The sequence below is a fragment of the Salmo salar genome, chromosome ssa27 (assembly GCF_905237065.1).
Source record: "Salmo salar chromosome ssa27, Ssal_v3.1, whole genome shotgun sequence".
NCBI classification, from domain to species: domain Eukaryota; kingdom Metazoa; phylum Chordata; class Actinopteri; order Salmoniformes; family Salmonidae; genus Salmo; species Salmo salar.
Window position 1 is genome coordinate 1,432,452 of NC_059468.1, and position 22,563 is coordinate 1,455,014.

The 22,563-nt window shown below is 42.9% G+C and overlaps 1 protein-coding gene across 4 annotated transcripts; it reads right to left on the reverse strand.

The window, feature by feature from the left end:
• Positions 1-417: 417 nt before the first annotated feature.
• Positions 418-22,506, reverse strand: LOC106588173 (tripartite motif-containing protein 46). Of its 4 annotated transcripts, none has more exons than XM_014176897.2 (12): positions 22,387-22,506; positions 15,232-15,496; positions 14,853-15,006; positions 12,540-12,738; positions 12,314-12,460; positions 11,849-11,944; positions 11,046-11,299; positions 9,743-9,864; positions 8,584-8,922; positions 4,972-5,201; positions 2,237-2,304; positions 418-1,914 (listed from the first exon to the last, which is right to left on the reverse strand). In XM_014176897.2, the coding sequence occupies exons 1-12, from the start codon at positions 22,438-22,440 to the stop codon at positions 1,455-1,457; spliced, it is 2,388 nt and encodes a 795-aa protein (XP_014032372.1). In that variant the 5' UTR covers positions 22,441-22,506; the 3' UTR covers positions 418-1,454. The 4 variants fall into 4 exon arrangements, with proteins under 4 accessions (XP_014032372.1, XP_014032373.1, XP_014032370.1 ...); XM_014176898.2 differs by having other exon boundaries at positions 22,087-22,506; XM_014176895.2 differs by lacking the exon at positions 22,387-22,506 and adding an exon at positions 20,998-21,370.
• Positions 22,507-22,563: the final 57 nt, after the last annotated feature.

The following is a 22,563-nucleotide window of genomic DNA, read 5'->3' on the forward strand; positions in this document are numbered from 1 at the left end:
CTTGGAGAAGATCTGCAAAAAGGAGTGGGACAAAATCCCTCCTGAGATGTGTGCAAACCTGGTGGCCAACTACAAGAACTGTCTGACCTCTGTGACTGCCAACAAGGGTTTTGCCACCAAGTACTAAGTCATGTTTTGCAGAGGGGTCAAATACTTATTTCCCTCATTAAAATGCAAATCAATTTATAACATTTTTGACATGCGTTTTTCTGGATGTTTTTGTTGTTATTCTGTCTCTCACTGTTCAAATAAACCTACCATTAAAATGATAGACTGATCATTTCTTTGTCAGTGGGCAAACGTACAAAATCAGCAGGGGATCAAATACTTTTTTCCCTCACTGTATTTTAACTGCAGTCTCACTCCTACACACACACACACACACACACACACACACACACACACACACACACACACACACACACACACACACACACACACACACACACACACACACACACACACACACACACACAAACACACAGTTAAACGTTGGAAAAACAACCAATGCACAAACACATTAATCAAGGAGCAAGCGATAAAGGTGGCTGAAGCTGAAGCGGTATCATTCAGTTCCTAATTTCAGTATTTCCTCGTGACATGTTATCCTCCTAACTCAATCTACTGTCTACTCAATGACAGCATTATTTAGACCAGATTCAAATCTTTAGTTGGGGTTGTGATGGAGTGAGTGGGAAGATTTCACTAACAGTCAGGACTTTTTTTTCCATTGGAGATACACATACGTACAGTAGATGTGTAAATAGTTTTAGTACAGTGAAGGGGGGAACTGTTACATGATCAGAAAACATAGAACCTCCAATTAATTTCTGGACCTCGAAGTAATTTCCACATGGGACACCAGGTAGGTGCAATTAATTATCAGGTAAAACGGAAAAACAGCAGCAGTCCGGACCTCGTAGGGTAAGATTTGAATACCCCTGACATAGATGAACACCCAGACAGGACATGACTGAGAAACAGTTTTTCTAAAATAAATATATGTTCTTGCATATATACCGTAAATATATACAGTATAGCGTGGTTAATAGAGCAAGCGTCAAAGATAGGAGACATTACATAATTGCTGTGTGTGTAATTTGCCAGCCCCTACTTAAGCAATTTAGCATTTCTGGCAAAATAAAATGTGTAAACCAAAAAAGTATGTAATAAAGTTAAATACATTTGCATATCGGTTGCAATAAAAACTAGAGATACAAAACAACAAAATGAGGTTACTAACTTTTTGCTCTGGCCAAGTAAATAGCTTACAATTAACTTTACATTCTATGTCCAATCACTCACCTCAGATTAAGGCCAAGATTCAATGCGCCGTTGAAAGGCAATGTTACTGCGTTTGCAGAGATCACATTCAAGGTAAATGCTGTAGAGGTCGGCTCAATTGGAAATTACCTTTAAATTACCTACACCATGGTTTCAAATTGAATCGCAGCCTAGTTATTCAGATTAGTGACACGTGATTGGATGGTGACCCTCCTGACTGGAGTCTGGTCTGCCATCCGATTGGCCACCAACTCCTGTAACTGAAGTGCCCCTCCGCCAATAAAAAAGAAAGCCGGGCAAACGGGGCCGGAGCAATCGACAGGCCCCTCCCACAGAGGACGGAGCGAGTGGGCATCGTAGAAAGTGACGCGACCCTTCTCAAAGTCAAGGCACACCCCAAGCCTGGGAGGCAGGGGGTAGGTGAGGCCCGTAGGCGAGGAGGCAGGGCTGTTGCCGTTGGCGACGGTGGGGCTGCGGCGGGGGTTGGTGCCGTTGCAACCGTGGTTGTTCTGATGGTTGGGAGCCTGGGGCAGGAAGATCTTGCCCATGCCCATGGTGAGGAAAGAGAAGGGGGGAGGGGATTCCAGGGAATCCTCTGCCCCACTGTCATGGCCACTGTCTGGGTCATAACTACAGGGGGAGGCAGAGAGAGAGAGAGAGGAAGAGAGAGAGAAGGAAATAGAGAGTGCGGAGTCATACCCACACACACACACACAACTAGGGCCCGTATACATAAAGCGTCTCAGAGTAGGTGGGCTGATCTGTTCCCCCTGTCCATGTAATCTTATTCATTATGATGTAAAAGGCTAAACTGATCCTAGACCAGCACTCCTACTCTGAGATGTTTTTTTTTTATACAAGCCCTGATAGTCAGTCTCTCCTCAACCAATTTTCCATTGACTACTTCCTGTCCTCCCTGCACTTTATAGCCTCAACCTCCAGCACCACTCACCGGGGACTGGCCATGTCTTGCGGAAGGTGAAACCACTCCTGTAGTTTGGCCTCTAGGCCCACTCCCACCTGTGGAACAGATAGAGAGAGGCAAAGAAAGGAGGCAGCAACATAGTGGGGTCCAAATTTATTGGCACCCTTGAAAATATGAACAAAACATAATGTATAAAATAAATAATACAAATACTATATTGTATGCTATTTTTTTTATTATATTATTTTATACTAATACAATTACTCAGAGAAAGAGATTCTATTTAACAAGTAATACTACATAAAAAAAGCTATCTACATGTGCATTTGGAAAGTATTCAGAACCATTGACTTTTTTTCACATTTTGTTACGTTACAGTCTTATTCTAAAATGCATTCCATTGTTTTTTTCCCCTCATCAATCTACACAAATTACCCCATAATGAGTAAGCAAAAACAGGTTTTGATTTATTTTTACAAATGTATTCAAAACAAAAAACTGATATCAGATTTACATAAGTATTCAGACAATTTACTCAGTACTTTGTTGAAGCACCTTTAGCAGTGATTACAGCTTCAAATCTTGGGTATGACGCTACAAGCTTGGCACACCTGTATTTGGGGAGTTTCTCCTATCTCTCCTACTCTCTGTACTTTGTTCCATTCATCTTTCACTTGATCCTGACTATTCTTCCAGTCGCTGAGGCTGAAAAACATCCCCACAGCATGATGCTGCCACCACCATGCTTCACCGTAGGGATGGTATTGGCCAGGTGATAAGCAGTGCCTGGTTTCCTCCAGACCTGACGCTTGGCATTCAGGCCAAAGAGTTCAATATCGGTTTCATCAGACCAGAGAATCTTGTTTCTCATGGTCTGAGAGTCCTTTAGGTGCCTTTTGGCAAACTCCAAGCGGGCTGTCATGTGCCTTTTACTGAGGAGTGGTTCCATAAAGGCCTGATTGGTGGAGTGCTGCAGAGATGCTTGTCCTTCTGGAAGGTTCTCCCATCTCCACAGAGGATCTCCGGAACTCTGGTCACAGTGACCATCGGGTGCTTGGTCACCTCCCTGACCAAGGCCAATCTCCCCCGATAGCTCAGTTTGGCTGGTCGGCCAGCTCTAGCCTTGGTGGTTCCAAACTTCTTCCATTTAAGAATGATGTTCTTGGGGACCTTCAAATCTGCAGAAATGTTTTGGAACCCTTCCCCAGATCGGCCTTGACACAATCCTGTCTCGGAGCTCAACGGACAATTCCTTCGACCTCACGGTTTTTGCTCTGACATGCACCGTCAACTGTGGGACCTTATATAGACAGGTGTGTGCCTTTCAAAATCATGTCCAATCAATTGAATTGACTCCAAAAAAGTTGTAGAAACATCTCAAAGATGATCAATGGAAACAGGATGCAACTGAGTTCAATTTTGAGGGTCTGAATACTTATGTAAATGTGTTTAGTTCTAATAAATTTGCAAACATTTCTAAAACCTGTTTTCGCTTTGTCATTATAGGGTTTTGTGTGTAGATTGAAGGATTTTTTTAAATCAATTTTAGAAAACAGCTGTAACTTAACAAAATGTGGAAAAAGTGAAGGGGTCTGAATACTTTCAGAATGCAACATATACAGTTGAAGTCGGAAGTTTACATACACTTAGGTTGGAGTCATTAAAACTCGTTTTTCAACCACTCCACAAATTTCTTGTTAACAAACTATAGTTTTGGCAAGTCGGTTAGGACATCTACTTTGTGCATGACACAAGTAAATTTTCCAACAATTGTTTACAGACAGATTATTTCATTTAATCACAATTCCAGTGGGTCAGAAGTTTACATACACTAAGTTGACTGTGCCTTTAAACAGCTTGGAAAGTTCCAGAAAAATGATGTCATGGCTTTAGAAGCTTCTGATAGGCTAATTGACATAATTTGAGTCAATTGGAGGTGTACCTGTGGATGTATTTCAAGGCCTACCTTCAAACTCAGTGCCTCTTTGCTTGACATCAAGGGAAAATCAAAAGAAATCAGCCAAGACCTCAGAAAAAATGGTTTTGGTTTTATTTGGTTTTATTTATTTATACGTTTTGAGATATCTATTTATATATATTATATATATTTTTTTTTTTTTGTGTCTGTGTGGGGGGGGGGGGTATGATAACGTCGATCACGTCGATATGATCACGTCTCTCATAACAGAGAGACGTGATCATATCAAAATCAAATCAAATGTTATTTGTCACATGCGCCGAATACAACAGGTGTAGACCTTACATTGAAATGCTTACTTACAAGCCCTTAATTAACCAACAATGCAGTTTAAGAAAATATCCCCCAAAAAGTAAGCGATAAGAATAACAAATAATTAAAGAGCAGCAGTAAATAACAATAGTGGGGCTATATACAGAGGGTACTGGTACAGAGTCAATGTGGAGTCAATATACAAATGTAAGCAAGGTTTGAAATGATTATGTTTTAGTATCTGTTTGGGCTTATTGCGGTCAATGTGCAGTCAAATTATTTGTAATTATGTTCCGGCCCCCCAACCATCCACACAAGAAAAAATTGTATCTGCCTACGGCTGAATCTAGTTGCTAATCCCTGCCCTATGCACCTGTGGAGATTGAAAAGGATTTGATTGGTATAAGCAATATGGGTTAACTTCCACCTAGCAGAGGGCAAATCCTCTCAGCTCTCCACAGGTGAATACGGCACTGGCCTTACGGGACGATTTGGGATTGGGACAAACTCTCCTCCCAGCCATTCCACTTACTTTGACCAGATAGGAGCCGGGCTCCACTGAGCATGCCCAGTAGTGCCTGCCCTGGGTGATGGCCACGTCGCCCACCAGGAGGTCTGCAGTCAGGTGACAGGAAGTGAGCGCTCGGTCGGCGGCCTGCATCAGGGACAGGCCGGGGACGCTCCGGGCGCAGCGCTGCTCCTTACTCACCACCAGCCGGTCGGCATGGAGACCCCAGCGAGAGTCCAGGTAGAAGTTTAACACTGAGAGAGAGGAGGCCAGGGGAGGATAGGGAGATGGAGAGGGGGAAAGAAAGAGGGAGGGTGGAAGGAGGAGTGCATAAGTAGGAAGGAGAGAAGAGGGAAGAGGTGGGTTTTGATGAGATAGAGTAGAGAAGTGAAGTAGGAGAGAGGGAAGACAATAATGGCACAGAGGAGGTAAATACAGGGTAGTGCTGAGCAATTAGTGCCTTTTGAGGTTGGTTCGATTATTCAAAAATAATCACTTTTTTATTTTTATTTTGATAAAAGAAATTGACATTAAATGCAATGTGCATTATGTGGGTTGAATGCAGTAAAAACACAGAATAAAACAATGATGGTAGTGACTGCTTATCACTTAACCATAATTTATTCAAATTACTTTAATAAAATATTTGTTTTATTTGATAACTTTAGATTTAATTCCAAGTCATCTCATCTCTATAGAGCTGCTGCCTATGCTGTCTGACAGAATCACTATTTTAGTCGTTTTTCAAAGTAAATAAGGCATACTTTTGACTGCTGAATACCAACTATCAATCACTTAGATCATGTATTTACAGGCTCGTGAAGCAACTGCTTTCTGTCCCTCTTCATCGCACATTCTCTCTTGTCGCAGTCTCTGTGTCTGCTCTGCAGACCAGACAAGTTCAAGCGGGCACGCAATGGATTATGGTCATTGTACGTAGTATATTATCAAGTTTTCTGCGCTAAACTATGTAGAATATTGGCCTGTTGAAAACTAAAACTCCCTAATACATTGCACAGTTCAGGCTTGATCTGAGTTATCTATACAGAAACCGCACATTGAGCTCACAGAACAAAACAGAACAAAGTGGAATTCAAAATAATTGAACCGACGTCGGTCAATTAGTTATTTAAAAAACCAAAAATAACCGATATTTCTGTTAATCGATCAGCACTAATACAGGGATAGAGGAGTAGTAAGATGCAGTATATTCAGAAAGTATTCAGACCCCTTGACTTTTTCCACATTTGTTATATTACAGCCTTATTCTAAAAATTGTTTACATTTTTTTCCCCTCATCAATCTACATACAATACCCCATAATGACAAAGCAAAAACAGGTTTTCAGAATTCTTTGATAATTTCCATTAAAAACAAAACAAAAAGTATTCAGACTCTTTACTAAGTACTTTGTTAAAGCACCTTTGGCAGCGATTACAGCCTCGTCTTCTTGGGTATGACGCTACAAGCTTGGCACACCTGTATTTGAGGAGTTTCTCCCATTCTTCTCTGCAGATCCTCTCAAGCTCTGTCGGGTTGGATGGGGAGCGTTGCTGCACAGCTATTTTCAGGTCTCACCAGAGATGTGGTTCAAGTCCAGGCTCTGGCTGGGCCACTCAAGGACATTCATAGACTTGTCCCGAATCCACTCCTGTGTTGTCTTGGCTGTGTGCTTAGGGTCATTGTCCTGTTGGAAGGTGAACCTTTGCCCCAGTCTGAGGTCCTGAGCACTTTGGAACAGGTTTTCATCAAGGATCTCTCTGTACTTTACTCCGTTCATCTTTCCCTCGATCCTGACTAGTCTCCCAGTCCCTGCTGCTGAAAAACATCCCCACAGTATGCTGCCACCACCATGCATCATTGTAGGGATGGTGTCAGGTTTCCTCCAGATGTGACGCTTGGCATTCAGGCCAAAGAGTTCAATCTTAGTTTCATCAGACCAGAGATTCTTGTTTCTCATGGTCTGAGAGTCCTTAAACTCGAAGCGGGCTGTCATGTGCCTTTTACTGAGGAGTGGTTCCATCTGGTTCCATAAAGGCCTGATTGGTGGAGTGCTGCAAAGATGGTTGTCCTTCTGGAAGGTTCTCCCATCTCCACAGAGGAGCTCTGTCAGTGACCATTGGGTTCTTGGTCACCTCCCTGACCAAGGCCCTTCTCCCCTAATTGCTCAGTTTGGCTGAGCGGCTAGCTCTAGGAAGAGTCTTGGTGGTTCCAAACTTCTTCCATTTATGAATGATGGAGGCCACCGTGTTCTTGGAGACCTTCAATGCTGCAGAAATGTTTTGGAACCCTTCCCCAGATCTGTGCCTCGACACAATCCTGTCTCGGAGCTCAACGGACAATTCCTTTGACCTCATGACGTGTTTTTTTCTTTGACATGCAGCGTCAACTTTGGGACCTTATATAGACAGGTGTGTGCCTTTCCAAATCATGTCCAATTAATTGAATTTACCACAGCTGTACCCCAATCAAGTTGAAGAAACATCTCAACGATGATCAATGGAAACAGGATGTACCTGAGCTCAATTTCAAGTCTCATATCAAAGGGTCTGAATACTCATGTAAATAAGGTATTTCTGTTTTTTAATTACTAAAATACTGTTTTCGCTTTATCATTATGGGGTATTGTGTGTAGATTGATGAGTGGGAAAAAATAATTTTATGCATTTTAGAATAAGGCTGTAACGTTACAAAATGTGGAAAAGGGGTCTGAATACTTCCTGAATGCACTGTATAGAATCAGGGCTACAAAGAAAGAACTGAGAGGGTTAACATAGAAGAGGGATAAAGAACTGTCATGCAACTCCTCTGGAATGAAAAGAGGAAACATGGACTAGGAGAGAGGGAGTCAAACTGTCTTTCATCAACAAACTAGAAACTGATACAAAACAGTCAAAGCAGAAGGTCAATCAAAGGAGGAGGTGCATCTTTCCTAAATTGGGATTATTAATATTCCTGAGGGAAACATAGCAGAATAGGATCATTTACCAAGGGAGACAAGGAATACATTGACCACTCCAGACTTCCCAGACTCATTAGCATAGATCTCAATCAACCAAATCCATTTGTTAAGCCTCAGGTTTTAACAAATAGCAAACCTCATCAACACACTCTGAGATCTCATTATGGAGGGAGAACGAGGGTGGCTGGGAGGACAAGAGATGCATGGTATAAATGTAAAAAGAGGTAGATATATGTGCGAAGCAACACGAGGAAAAATGAGAAAAGAGTGTCGATGCTCACATTAACAGGCAGAGGGGGAGATGCGGATTGAGAGAGTGGACCTAGGAGTGGAATGAGTGAGATGAGGAGAGACATGTGAAGACAGTGTTAAGAGGATGGGTTGGATAGAGAGATGGGATGGGAGGAGAGTTGGATGGTATGGGTAGAGAGAAGGATGGGAATGGGCAGAAAAATAGAGAAATTAGTCATTAAGATGATCTCTATGGATACTGTTCTGATGCATATCAGTTATACCAATACTGATGAGATTGTGTGTGTGTGTGTGTGTGTGTGTGTGTGTGTGTGTGTGTGTGTGTGTGTGTGTGTGTGTGTGTGTGTGTGTGTGTGTGTGTGTGTGTGTGTGTGTAGTGTGCATGTAGTGTGTGTTCCTATAGAGCAATGTATAGACCTCACCTGGTGCTGGCGGGGTGTGTAGGTACACCTCCTCACTGTACTCCCCGAAGCCCGCCTTGTTGCAGCCTCTCACCCTCAACACATACACACTGTCCATCTCCAACCTGTCAATCACAGCACTGGTTCCGCCCACCTCCTCCAGCCGCTGCCAGCCCCAGCGGGCCGCAGCCAATCGCCCTTGGATACCACCCCTGGCCCCGCCTCCTGGCACCACCCCCCGGCGACGAAACTCCACAGAGAAGTGCCAGGCGGGGGCGGATTCCTGAGGCAGCCGCCAACACAGGAAGAGCTGGTCATAGGCCAGGGTCTTTTGAGTGTCGATAACAGGGGCCAGAGGGGCTGATGGGAGAAACATTACAGCTGTCAGTCAGATGTTGGATACAAAAACATACTCACTCGCTGGCTTGATTACATATGCAATACTACCAGATGTTCACTACAATTTGCTAATGCATAGTTGAAGATACAGTATGATTCAGTAAAATGACTTAATTAATGGTAGACTCAGCGTGATGATGTTGCCACGAGCAGCAGCAGCGCAGATATTCAGATGAGCGCGATACAACACTGCTCTCACACAGCCACACAGAGTATCTGCACATGTGCACGGGTGCGCTTCACGCTTCTACAACGTGATAGCTACAGGAGAAGTTTAACCTTGCGCTTCAACGCTCTTAGTTGTTGCGGAAATTGACCCACTACTGCTGTTTTTCTTGTGCATTTCACCTTTAAATTGAATTACCACCAAAATGTTACATGATTGTATTCTGTAGTATGTCATTTCTCTTACATCCTCTCTTTCCTCTCCTAAATCCCTTTTTCAGTACTCTGGCTCTAACCCTACTCTCTGGTTGATTATCCCTCTATGTCTCCATAGCCCCCTCCTCCATCCTCCTCTCTCTCTGACTGACTCTATCTCTCTACGTCTCCCTAGCCTCCTCCTTTATCCTCCTCTCCTATTCTCTCTCTGACTGACTCTACCCCTCAACGTCTCCCTAGCCTCCTCATTTATCCTCCTCTCCTACTCTCTTTCTGACTGACTATACCCTCTATGTCTCCCTAGCCTCCTCATTTATCCTCCTCTCTCTCTCTGGCTGGCTCTATCCCTCTACCCCTCCCTAGCCCCCTATCCCCTCCTTCATCCTCTCCTCTGTCTCACCCTGGATGAACTGCAGGTCTGTGAGGAGTTTGAGTTCTTTGGAGACATCCAGCTGGAAGTGTCTGAAGGAGGGATCAGCGGCCAGAGAGAAACACTGCAGCCCTTCAATGGACGTGGATAACCTTGGAGAGTGAGGAGAGTGAGGAGAGGGAGAGAGGGAGAGAGAGAGGGAGAGGGAGAGAGGGAGAGAGAGAGAGGGAGAGGGAGAGAGGGAGAGAGAGAGAGAGAGAGAGAGAGAGAGAGAGAGAGAGAGAGAGAGAGAGAGAGAGAGAGAGAGAGAGAGAGAGAGAGAGACTTTTAGAATAATTGTTTGGGAGTAGATGACAAGTCCGAGGAGGGAGGTATGCACTACGCAGACTTAACAACTGTATTATTAGGATAATACGCAATTAGAGTAACTTTAATTGATAGCAGATAGATTAATCTTGGTTAATCCAGAACTAAAGTCTCACGTAATTGGTCAGCTGCTCGATTAACTTTTGGGTCCATGCATGTTAAGAAAAGGGACTAAGAGACGCTAGAATGAGGAGCAGAACTGGAACGAGGAGCTCCAACTTCTCTCTTTGCAAGTTACAGGCCGAATGCCCCCTCCCCTTCCGAAATCCGAAAGATGCTAATACCTGCAAAATTGTGATTTGACCAAATAACCAGTTACAAAAAACCCAAACACCGGCACTGCTGCTGATTGTTATCCCACACAACCCATTCCATTCCCTACAGATTTTACGGTACCAGTTATGTTTCCATAGACCTGTCCACGAGAGATTACAGATACTGTAGATTAATGTGACTACATACTGTAGCAGTCTACTGTCTACCTGTATAACTACATGTTTCATGCCACTAGTCCAGTGTCAGTCTAACAAACCATCACTGGAAACAGTGAACACTGTTTGGAGCACAACTACATAGAACACCATCACTAAAGCCACGCAGTTCTCTTTATCAAACAGGTCTACTGGCTCCCTCTTGTGGCCATTTGTCATTTTGCTGATGCCGTGGGATGAGCAGTGAAAGCATACACAAGAGGGAAAGAAGAATAGACAATAGACATTGATTGAAGGACTGGGTGAGAGGAAATAGAACAATACGAACAGAGAAACAAACAAACAAAACAAACAAAGGAACAGAAAAATCAACAAAACTAGGGCGCTAAAGAGCCCTGGGTATTCGTCCAAAATAGAACCCTATTCCCTACAGTGCACTACTTTGGATCAGAGCTCTATGGGGAATAGGGTGCTATTTGTATAAGCTTCCACACTGTCTGCTGCCCAGCCAGTCAGACCTGTTGTGTGTAAAGTACCTGCTGTGTGTCTGGCGCGCTGCCTGGACGAAGCAGGGCGGGTCCGTCTCCTTCAGCAGCTCTTGGGAGAACACCATGAGGCCTGCATGTTCTAGCAGGCTCCGCCTCTCCGCCACCTGGCCCGCCAACGCCTCGCCCCGCCTCTGCCGTGCCCCCTCCAGGGCCTGAGACAATGAGGCGTGGCGCTCAGCGAGGAGGGCGGTCAGGTCTCTCACGCTCTGAGACAGCTGCTCCCGTGCCGCTACGCTATTCGCCTGTGGACAGACAGCAACACACAGGGAGGAGTAGGACCGTAGAGATATAATGTACTTCAATCAATATTATTCTAGAATCGTGTTCTGGCTATGCTGTTCAACAGTCAGACAGCAACACACAGGGAGGTTAGGAGGACCACAGAGATTATGTATCAGACAGCAATGCACAGATTAGGACCATAGCGCTATGTATTATGAATACAGTATACATGAGCATATGATGTCTACTGTTGTAAACAATGCTGTCTATGGTGGTGTGGTCAGTAGGATCAATAAATTAGCCAGCTAACTTGCTTAAGTATTATTATATATTATTGCCCGCACAGTGGAGCTCATATGATGAATTTGCAAGTTATTTACAAAAGAAAACTTGGTCTAATTGACTCAACATCCAAAAACACATATATAAGGTAAACTTTTTTAATTCATCAAAAGTTATTTCTGGTTGTTTATCAAAGTTAGCTGGCTAACTCATTGATCCTGCTTTGTGGTATACCCCTCTGGTGGGTCATTTCTGGAGCCCTGCAGACTACAGTATTATTTAGTCACCTCTGTCTGAGTGGTGGCACTCTCCAGCTGTGAGATCTGGCCCAGCACTGTCTCCTGGTTGGACAGAATGTAGTTCATCTCCTTGGTAATCTTGTCCTGTCAAATAATCAGTGACCGCAAATAAACAAAGAGTTAATGCCCTGACCAGACTTAATCCTAATGCACATCAGTAGCTCTGTATTACCCTCCATTTTAACTGTGTTCATCTCTTACACACTGGATGATCTAAACCCACAGTTCAATGGCGACTTACCCCTTTTCTGTCATGCACTGTACTACTAGACTAACCACCAACCATTGAGGGCCAATCTCCATTGCGTGTGATATCCACTAATGCCACTGATTATAACAATATTGCCATTTAGGTACTTTTATTCAAAGCAGCTAAAGGGTATTACATACATTATTCAGTATATTGTACAGTATAAGGCCAATGCAGGAACCATGCTACAACCAGATGCCTGCCTTGAGTGTCTGGTAGGCCTGGGTGACTGGCGCCACCTTGTGCCCGGCGTGGACGCGGCGCAGCTTGCAGAGCGGGCACAGCAACCGCTGGCACGTCCTACAGTAGAAGTGCAGACGCTCCTGGTCATGCTCAGGACACGACAGAACCTGGAGGAGGAGAGACAAGAGGGGTGAGAGAGGAGAGAAGATAGGGATGAGAGAGGGATGAGAGAGAGGCAGGCCTCACCTTGGGCCTGAAGTTGAGGGTGGGCTGGACATGTTCGTGCTGGGCACGTGGCGTCCCCCAGGGGTGGTAGAGCTTGAAACACTCGTTACAGAAGCTGGCTTGGCAGTCGGCGCAGCCCTTAGTGGCCTCCAGGGACTGGGGAGGCTTGCAAAACTGACACATCACAGCCACACTGCCTAGGCTCACTGTGTGTCTGTACCTAAGAGAGGGGGAGAGGAAGATAGAGGGGAATGATTAAAGGGAGGAGGGTAGGGGAGAGAGAGAGCGAGAGCGAGAGAGAGCATGGGCGAATTAGGGCAAGATAGTAGTAGAAAGGGGGTGGATGAGGTTGGAAAAGGCGAAAGAAAGAGAGACAAAAATAAGAATGATGGAAGGAGAGAACAGGGCCAAGACAGAGAGAGAGGGGATGGGTAGACCGGGTGATAAATAACATAAAAGAGGTTACTCTACATGGGGAAAATAAGCTTTTAGCAGTTACACTGCAGTAGTCCAGTGGAAGTGCAGTGTCTTTCTGCTACAGTAGGTTGCTGCAGTGTGTTGCAGTCTGGGAGCTCTGCTAATTTCCTCTCTAGGTCAGCTCCATGCTGATTAACAAGAGTGGCACCCTATTCCCTATATAGTGCACTACTTCTGACCTGGACCCATACTATTTTTGACCAGGGTGCCATTTGGAAAGCCGTACTTGGACACATTCTCTCACTCACTGTTCAAGGGGCTAAAGATGCAACTAATTGAAATGCTACACATTTGTGTGTGTGTGTGTGTGTGTGTGTGTGTGTCACGGGTGAGACTGGGAAACCAACGTCTTCAACAGACCAAGAGGAAATTCCTTGCCGACGGTGACACTGATTTTGCAGGCAGGGTAAGGCTGGGCAATATGGCCAAAATATCCTACAGTATCAAGATATTTTATGTTTTTGAATAATAAAAGTTCTACATTTGCTTTATGAGAGGTGTGTGACCATAAGATGGCAACACATACATTCTAAGCGATTTCAATGGGTCTTTCTCCCTTCTGATTGTTTTATACTGTTCAATTAAACTTGAAACAAAAATCATTTTCATAATTTTCATCAATTTCTGCATTTCCTGCACTCATTTGACATCATTTCCACACTGCCACGTAGGGCTGCTGATGCAGGCAAACAATTTCAAATAAAATGTTGCAGTTGCGATTTAGAGCAAACCATTTGGGTGAACTGTTGGAATAATGGAAATAGAATGATTATTCTAATTCTATAGTTAGACTATAATAGTGGGCACTTTGAATACAGTGTTGTTTGACATGACAATGTATGAAAATACAAGGGAGGAGTTATTGTGACAGGGTAGGAACCAAAGTGATGGTCAGTGTTTCATAGGGGACCCTATAACCTTTGGTTACATTGAATGTTTTCTCTTAGATACTTTATGTAGCTAACATGTTCATGCTTCGCATATTCCTCTTGGATTTAGAAGATGCTGTTGCACAAACGACATGCTGATTTAGATCGCACCCTCCCTGGTATTATCAGGCTGTATAGCTAGTTACGTTTGTTCTGACTCAGTACATGTATTAGCTAGCCAGCTAACTAGCAATTAGCATTAGTGGCTAACGCGATTTAGGCCCAACTTGCTAAGGAAAGACGAACTACAAATTTGCAGATATAAGAAACACAAACAAATAGTGTAATTATAGAACGCTTGTGGATTTATTTTAAGAATCAAAGTGAAAACAGCATCGTTGTCATCATTGTTGCATGTGCTGCATTGACCACTGAACGCAAGTGTCTCGTGGTCGTGGAACAACAAATGCGCTCCTTGAATGACAGGGGGCAGTTCTAGGTCTGTGTGGAAAGCGGCATGGAGAGAGATGACCATAAAAATGGATGTTACACATGGTGTATCACATTTAACAAACCAAACATTCAATATCCATTATAGAAGGTAAAGTAAAAACCAAAACCAGTCTGTGCATCAAAATACGTTACACCGCCGAGCCCTAAGGCAGGCCTACATCCTCCCTTACAGAAAAAACACGATTTCACAAGTGGCAAATCACATTATTTCATGTGAAATTTCACATGAAAATCATGTGAAATTGTGTTCACTTCACATGTGATCACGTGTTTTCACATGTGTAGTTTCATGTTATCACATGTTGCTTTACATGTTATTACCTTAACTTCACATAAGTTCACATGGGATCACATAAAATGTATGTGTCTTTTCCGTAACAGCTCACAAGACCAAGACCTGTGCATAGTGCATGTGTGTGTACTTGCGTGTATAAATGTAAGTGTGTATAAGTGTGTGTGTGTGTGTGTGTGTTACCTCTCTACAATGCGCTCCAAGGTGAGGTTACGCAGGCAGTCAGTCAGGCCCTTCTCTCCCAGCTCTACCTCTCTCCCACAGGGCGGGCACGGAAACAACATCGCAGGGGGCGGTTCCTTACGCCGTCGCCCCGGCGACGGATACGTCCCAAATCCTGGACAAAGGGTGACAGAGGGGGAGAAGTCAGTCAGTGGGATGAGGAGAGAGGGATGGGTAAAGAGTGGAGAGAGAAAGAGAGAAGGACGTGTGTATTCCCATCGCATCCCCAGACTAGTCTTATTGATCGTCACTTGACATTGAATCTAAAGACATACACACACATATACACACACTCTCTCTCATGTGCAAACACACATTTACACAAACACACACACATTACCTGAACGTAGCACGCGGTCAATGGGTCGATGGTCAGCCTTGCTGGACATGGGCCTGCGTGCCTGGCGGGGAGAGCGGGTGTTGGGGGTGGAGGCAGGAGAGTTGGGCTCGGGTGGCAGCTCCGGAGCAGGGTAGCCATTTTGAACCAGGACCTCTGAGGCACACATCAGGCAGACGCTGTGCTGACATGGCAGGACCACGGGCTGCTTGACGATCTCCTTACACACTGGGCAATGCAGCTCGCACTCCATGCTCTTCACGTTAGACTGGGGAGGAGGGAGAGGTGGAGAGTCAATGAATCACACAGGTAGGGGTCCTGTGTGGCTTGGTTGGTAGAGCATGGTGCTTGCAATGCCAGGGTTGTGGGTTTGATTCCCATTGGGGACCAATACAAAAAACCGATGAGAATATGTGCACTCACTGCTGTAAATCGCCTCTGGTAAATGACTAAAATGGAATGTAAATGGGTCACTTTTCCTTTGATATTCAAGGGAATTAATTAATTGAATTAAAACGAACCCACCAAGACAAAAAAGAGGGGGTAGAGGGCTGAATTTATAGTGTTTGAAAAGAGAACGAAGTAAGTACACAGCACGGGACCAAAATAGAGGAATGACATGAAGAAGAGGTATTGAAATGAAACATATAAAACAGTTGTACCACCAACTACAATAAACTGCAGTGCTCAAGATGCTATGGGCTCTGCTCAAAAATAGTGCACTATTTGGGATGCAGCGTAGTGTGCGAGATGGCAGAGATTTCTCGAGCTACGTGTTAACACGTGACAGTATGACAGTGGTCTTTATAAATAGCTGTCCTCAATGGGCTGTCAGAGCAGTGGGAGACTCGTTAAATATCAATAAGGAAGGATGACCAGACATTAATTATTTAATTCCTGCACATGCCTGGTCCGGAGTGTGTGTGTGTGTGTGTGTGGACGTGTTTAACCAGAAGTCCCCACAAGAATGGTAAGCAAACAAAAATTTGACCAACTGGGGACATTTTATTAGTCCCCACGAGGTCAAATGCTATTTCTAGGGGGTTTAGGGTTAATGTTAAAATGATTGTTAGGGTTAGAATTACGTTAAGGGTTAGGGTTAGGAGCTAGGTCTAATTTTAGGGTTAGGGTTAGGAGCTAGGGTTAGGTTTAGGGTTAAAAACTTCTTAGGGCTAGGCCCCTTTTTTCTCAATTTCCGCCTGAATGATGTGCCCAAAGCCTGTTGCTCAGGTCCTGAAGCCAGGATATGCATATAATTGGTACCATTGGAAAGAAAACACGTTGAAGTTTGTATAAATGTTAAAATAATGTAGGACAATATAACACAATAGATATGGTAGGAGTAAATCCAAAGAAAAACCAACCATAACTTTTTTCGAGAGAGAGACCGTCCTCTTAGAATGGCAAGTGTAAGGTCATTTTGGAAATAAGCCAAAATTAGCCAAGCCAATTCCTATGGCATCCACAGGGTGTCAGCAGTCTATGTTCAAGGTTTCAGGCTTGTAACTTCAAAAACGAATAAGAAATATCAGTTTTAGTACAGGGACACAGTCTTGGAAATTCATGTTTGCGAGCGCCATGAAGACAGGACGCACCTGCTAAAATCGGTTTCATATTGAACATACTTCTTTCCGTAAGAAATATTATAGTTTGATTACATTTTTGGGTATCTGAGGAGTAAATAGAAACGTATTTTGACTTGTTGAAACAAAGTTTATGGGTAGATTTTCGGATTCCTTTATCTGCATGTTGAATGAGTGGATTACTCAAATCGATGGCGCCAACTAAACTGACTTTTTGGGATATAAAGAAGGATTTTATCTAACAAAATGACACTACATGTTATAGCTGGGACCCTTTGGATGACAAATCAGAGGAAGATTTTCAGAAATTAAGTGAATATTTGATCGCTATTTGTGAATTTATGAAACCTGTGCCGGTGGAAAAATATTTTGATGTGGGGCGCCGTCCTCAAACAATAGCATGGCATGTTTTCGCTGTAATAGCTACTGTAAGTCGGACAGTGCAGTTAGATTAACAAGAATTTAGGCTTTCAACCGATATAAGACACTGATATGTACCTAAATGTTTAATATCCATAATTTTTATGATGATTTATTTGAATTGCGCGCCCTCCAGTTTCACCGGAAGTTGTCCCGCTCTGGCTAAAACAGATCATAATGAGTAAGATTACATGGACAGGGGGGACCTGATCCTAGATCAGCATTCCTACTCTAAGTGAAGAAAATGAATGAATTAATGAATTAATTAATTAATTTATAAAATCACCCTGTTAACTGTAGCAGAATCAGTAGCCTAACTGTTGCAGGATGCAACAATACTGATAGCAGCTCTGGTAATAGCCTATGACGTGGTATAAAAATGAGGGTGGGGGGGAAACAGTGCAAACTCTACTCCAGCTGTCTTTCACTAAGGGGATTTTTCAGTGGCACAATGACATCATTCCAGGAAAGGGTTCTATGACTATCCAAAACTCAGCTTTGTGGCTTTCTGAACCTGAGGCTCCAGGAACTGACTCACACACACACATTGACACTAACAGTGACACACTCACACACACACACAAGTTAATCAGTACATTGAAAAACACTTAAACTAACCATTCTAATATCCATTCTATTGATTGCCCTGATGCAGGGGGAGAGGAGGATGACAACCTTCCTGCTTTAAGCAACACTATAGCACAGCCTAAATCAAGTGATACTTTTCCCACATTACAGTTTTATTCAATCACTTTGGCACATTCTTCAGATATACAGTACATTCAGAAAGTATTCAGACCCCTTGACTTTTTCCGCGTTTTGTTACGTTACAGCCTTATTCTAAAATTGAATAATCGTTTTTTCCCCCTCATCAATCTACACACAATACCCCATAATGACAAAGCAAAACAGGTTTTTAGACATTTTGTCATATTTATTAAAAATAAAAACGTATTACAAATATTACATTTACATAAGTATTCCTATCCTTTATCAGTACTTTGTTAAAAGCACCTTTTGCAGCAATTAAAGACTCAAGTATTTTTGGGTATGACACTACAAGCTTTGCACACCTGCATTTGGGGAGTTTCACCCATTCTTCTCTGCAGATCCTCTCAAGCTCTGTCAGGCTGGATGGGGAGCGTCGCTGCACAGCTATTTTCAGGTCTCTCCAGAGATGTTAGATCGGGTTCAAGTCTGGGCTCTGACTGGGCCACTCAAGGACATTTAGAGACTTGTCCTGAATCCACTCACGTGTTGTCTTGGCTGTGTGCTTAGGGTCATTGTCCTGTTGGAAGGTGAACCTTCGCCCCAGTCTGAGGTCATGAGTGCTCTGGAGCAGGTTTCATCAAGGATCTCTCTGTACTTTGCTCCGTTCATCTTTCCCTCAATCCGGACTAGTCTCCCAGTCCCTGCCGCTGAAAAACATCCCCACAGCATGATGCTGCCATCACCATGCTTCACCATAGGGATGGTGCCAGTTTCCTCCAGACGTGACGCTTGGCATTCAGGCCAAAGAGTTCAATCTTGGTTTCATCACACCAGAGAATCTTGTTTCTTATGGTTTGAGAGTCCTTTAGGTGCCTCTGGCAAACTCCAACGGGGCTGTCGTGGCTTTTACTGAGGAGTGGCTTCTGTCTGGCCACTCTACCATAAAGGCTTGATTAGTGGTGTGCTGCAGAGATTATTGTCTTTCTGGGAGGTTCCCCCATCTCCACAGAGGAACTCTGGAGCTCTGTCAGAGGGACCATCAGGTTCTTGGTGGTTCCAAACTTCTTCCATTTAAGAATGATGGAGGCCACTGTGTTCTTGGGGACCTTCAATGCTGCTGAGATTTTTTGGTACCATTCCCCAGATCTGTGCCTGTCTCGGAGCTCTACGGACAATTCCTTCGACCTCATGGCTTGGTTTTTTTCTCTAACATGCACTGTCAACTGTGGGACCTTATTTAGACAGGTGTGTGCCTTTCCAAATCATGTCCAATCAATTGAATTTACCACAGATGGACTCCAATCAAGTTGCAGAAACATTTCAAGGGTGATCAATGGAAACAGGATGCACCTGAGCTCAATTTCGAGTCTCATAGCAAAGGGTCTGAATATTTATGTAAATAAGGTATTGCTGTTTGTTTTTAATACATTTGCAAAAAATTCTAAAAACCTGTTGTCTCTTTGTCATTATAGGGTATTGTGTGTAGATTGATGAGGAAAAACATTTTTATTTCATCTATTTTAGAAAAAGCCTGTAACGTAACAAAATGTGGAAAAAGTCAAGGGGTCTGAATACTTTCCGAATGTATTGTAAGTGGTATATTTTCAAAACTCTAAGTACAAAACTCTAAACTGATAACACTTGTAATGGCCCCTATCTTTTTAAATAACTTTTGATTGTGCATTCATTGGGGTTGCACATGTCTTTCACCCCCGAGTCATTCATGCAAAATCACCAAAGCATCAGATAATGACAGGTTCACCATTTAGTTATTTAAACTACTATTTAATCCAATAGCAAAACAATACAATATACACATTGTGAGCATGTTGGGAAATAGGTCAGTCTTATGGTTTCATTATCCTTATACAGTACAAACGTAGGACAAATCATCAGAAATATGGGGTATATATATATATTTTTTTTAAATATATGTTTTATTGTCACTTACCATGGTGTTGTATGTCATTTCTGCCCCTTGCAACATTTTACAAGATCACCTTTTCTATGTGTTTCTATACAGTATCTCCTATCTCTCTGCTCAACAAAATGAATCAGCTTACAGTGAGTGTATCGATGAAATTCAAATGAGTGGAATATATTGTTATATACAACCCAGGTATTTCAACAGTGCATTGTACTCTACACTATAATTCCAAATGGTAGCACATAAGAGTGACTCTTTCCACGTTGTCCTATTGAAGCACACTGGCTTCTGGAAAATGATGATGTAGTATTTACAGTCACATCCATATACAGTATGATTTCGTTTTCCCTTCCAACATAAATTGATGTCAAATGGATACATTTATGAGGTAAAAATATAGAAATGTACAGTTATCGAACTATATATGTTAACTAGGCACTACATCAGTTTAGCTCAGTAATTAACAGTTTTGAGCAGTTTGATTGAGTGATAATGAATTGTAGTGTTAACAAATGATAAGAATATCATATCAAATGTAGGCTTAAAGTGAATATTGCATTTTCAAAAGCAGATAATTAAATTGAATATGCATCCAAATTGAAAGAGTGATTTGTTGCAGTGAACAAGTGACTGTGAATTCGTTTGTTGTAATTGGTCAATAAGAAATGTTGATTCGAGTTTTGAAACATGAGCTATTTTGATGATCTGTTTAGATTTTTGTGCTCAGAGTTGTGAATATGCACCAAAGTTATCTTTTTTATATAATGTATATGAAGCCAAGCCCTTCACACACATCACATCACACCTCAATAAACACGCAGATCTGAAGGTCAAAGAAAGATAATTTATAATTTACGAGCACGATATGGTTTGAGTCACACTGTCCCTATGTCATTCACCAATGTCAACTCCGTCCTGACCTTTCTTGTTCTATTCAAACAGCGGCCGAGTATACGAGCAATATGCTAGCCAGGTTATGCTACACTGGCTACAATCCACTGACGCCCACAAATGATTTGTCCACATAGGACCTGCATTCCATTTTAAAAGCCCAAATTGCTTCGCAATGCAATATCTGTCACCGGCTTGGTTTCCAGAACACGCGTTGTGATACAGCGCAATTCTTACCTTCAGCTGGAATCTAGGCGCCATGATAGGAATGTTTCTTCCGCGGTAATCAGAGCGGTGCTCCCGGAGAGGTGATACTAGAAACTGAAAGGGGGGGGATTTCTGCCCAACTACAAGGAGGTGTGACATGGGAGATTTGTGAGATGCTAATTATTTTAAAGAGTACCTTTAATTCCTGTTGATATAGTGCTTAAAAATAGTGATTGTCAGTCTTTCATTGTTCTCTTTGTTGAAAACTACAATAGCCTATGCGCTGTGCGATCTTCGGTACCCTAGTTTTTTTAATCTCCCCCTATGCACCACAAGACTGCACCGCGTGCCTGCATCCCGTCTCCATGGTAACAAGCATCCCTGGTACCTGCACATCCTACAAGCTCGCACAAAACGTGTGGCATTTTATTTGCACGGCTTCTTTGTTTGTTTCCAGCGTGTCAAGTGTTGCATTCGAATAAGCATAGGGTCTACATCCTTAACGCATTTTTGTTGTCCACAAAAAAAATCACCAGGTCATTATAGCGCACCTTATAGACTAGTTGTAAAAAAAAATTGCACCAAAATGGGTAACGCCTATAATTGGCCTATGAGTGGTTCAATACATTTGGTAGGCATCCACATATTTACAGGTGAATTGAATGGGAAAGTATGGTAAAGGCTACAATGTTATTTAAAACACAAATAGGCCTTTCTGTTTCCTTTTGGTCTAGGTTGAAGACTATTAGCCAACATAACGAATTAATGACCAGGTAGAGGGATGGGGTGGAATAGGAATATATATATTTTTTCGTATGCTATAGATAGGCCTATATCACCTTTTTTAACATATTAATGTGTGACATTGAGCCGTGTTAAATGTTGGGAATTATTATGAAATAAGAGTGGTCCGACAGGTGCAAATTGGGGCGAATCAGACACCTGAAAAGAAATAGTGGCAATCTGGTTCTGGTAGTTTAGGCATTAGGTTACTGTCTGCATCATTAGCCTATAAAATGTCCTAGGCTATTAGTAGACTACAACGGGGAAACAACAAAACATGTAACACAAACAATACACTGACACAACCATACACAGGCTAGTCATACTAATACGAACCAGAGCGTCCATCATTGAAGAAGTGAGCGTTCAATCCGACTGTGCCTCCTTCGGTGAATTACACATGATACCCCTACCGTTATCATAACAATAACAACAGGTGCCATGAAGGCGAAAATTGCAAAATAGATATTCATAACTCCTGGTTCACCATTTCCACAATAAGATTATAAGAACTGGGCGCAGGCGCGTGAAGCTACAACCCATAAAAAACGTTAACAATAGAAAAATTAAGCCAAATGGGAGAGAGGCATTTTATTTAAACGAAATAAATGTAAACGATCATGAAAATGCACACACCATCCCAAATGCTGCAAGATTATTCGCTTCGTAAACTACTCCCAGCCCAGACATCTCTCAACCTTCCTTTATCGAATCGCATCAGCCTCGGATATTCTGCCACGATCCTGGGGTTTCTGTCTCTGCTAGGCACTGTAATAAAGGGGCGGGTGAAAAGGACTACAGTCGGAGCATGCG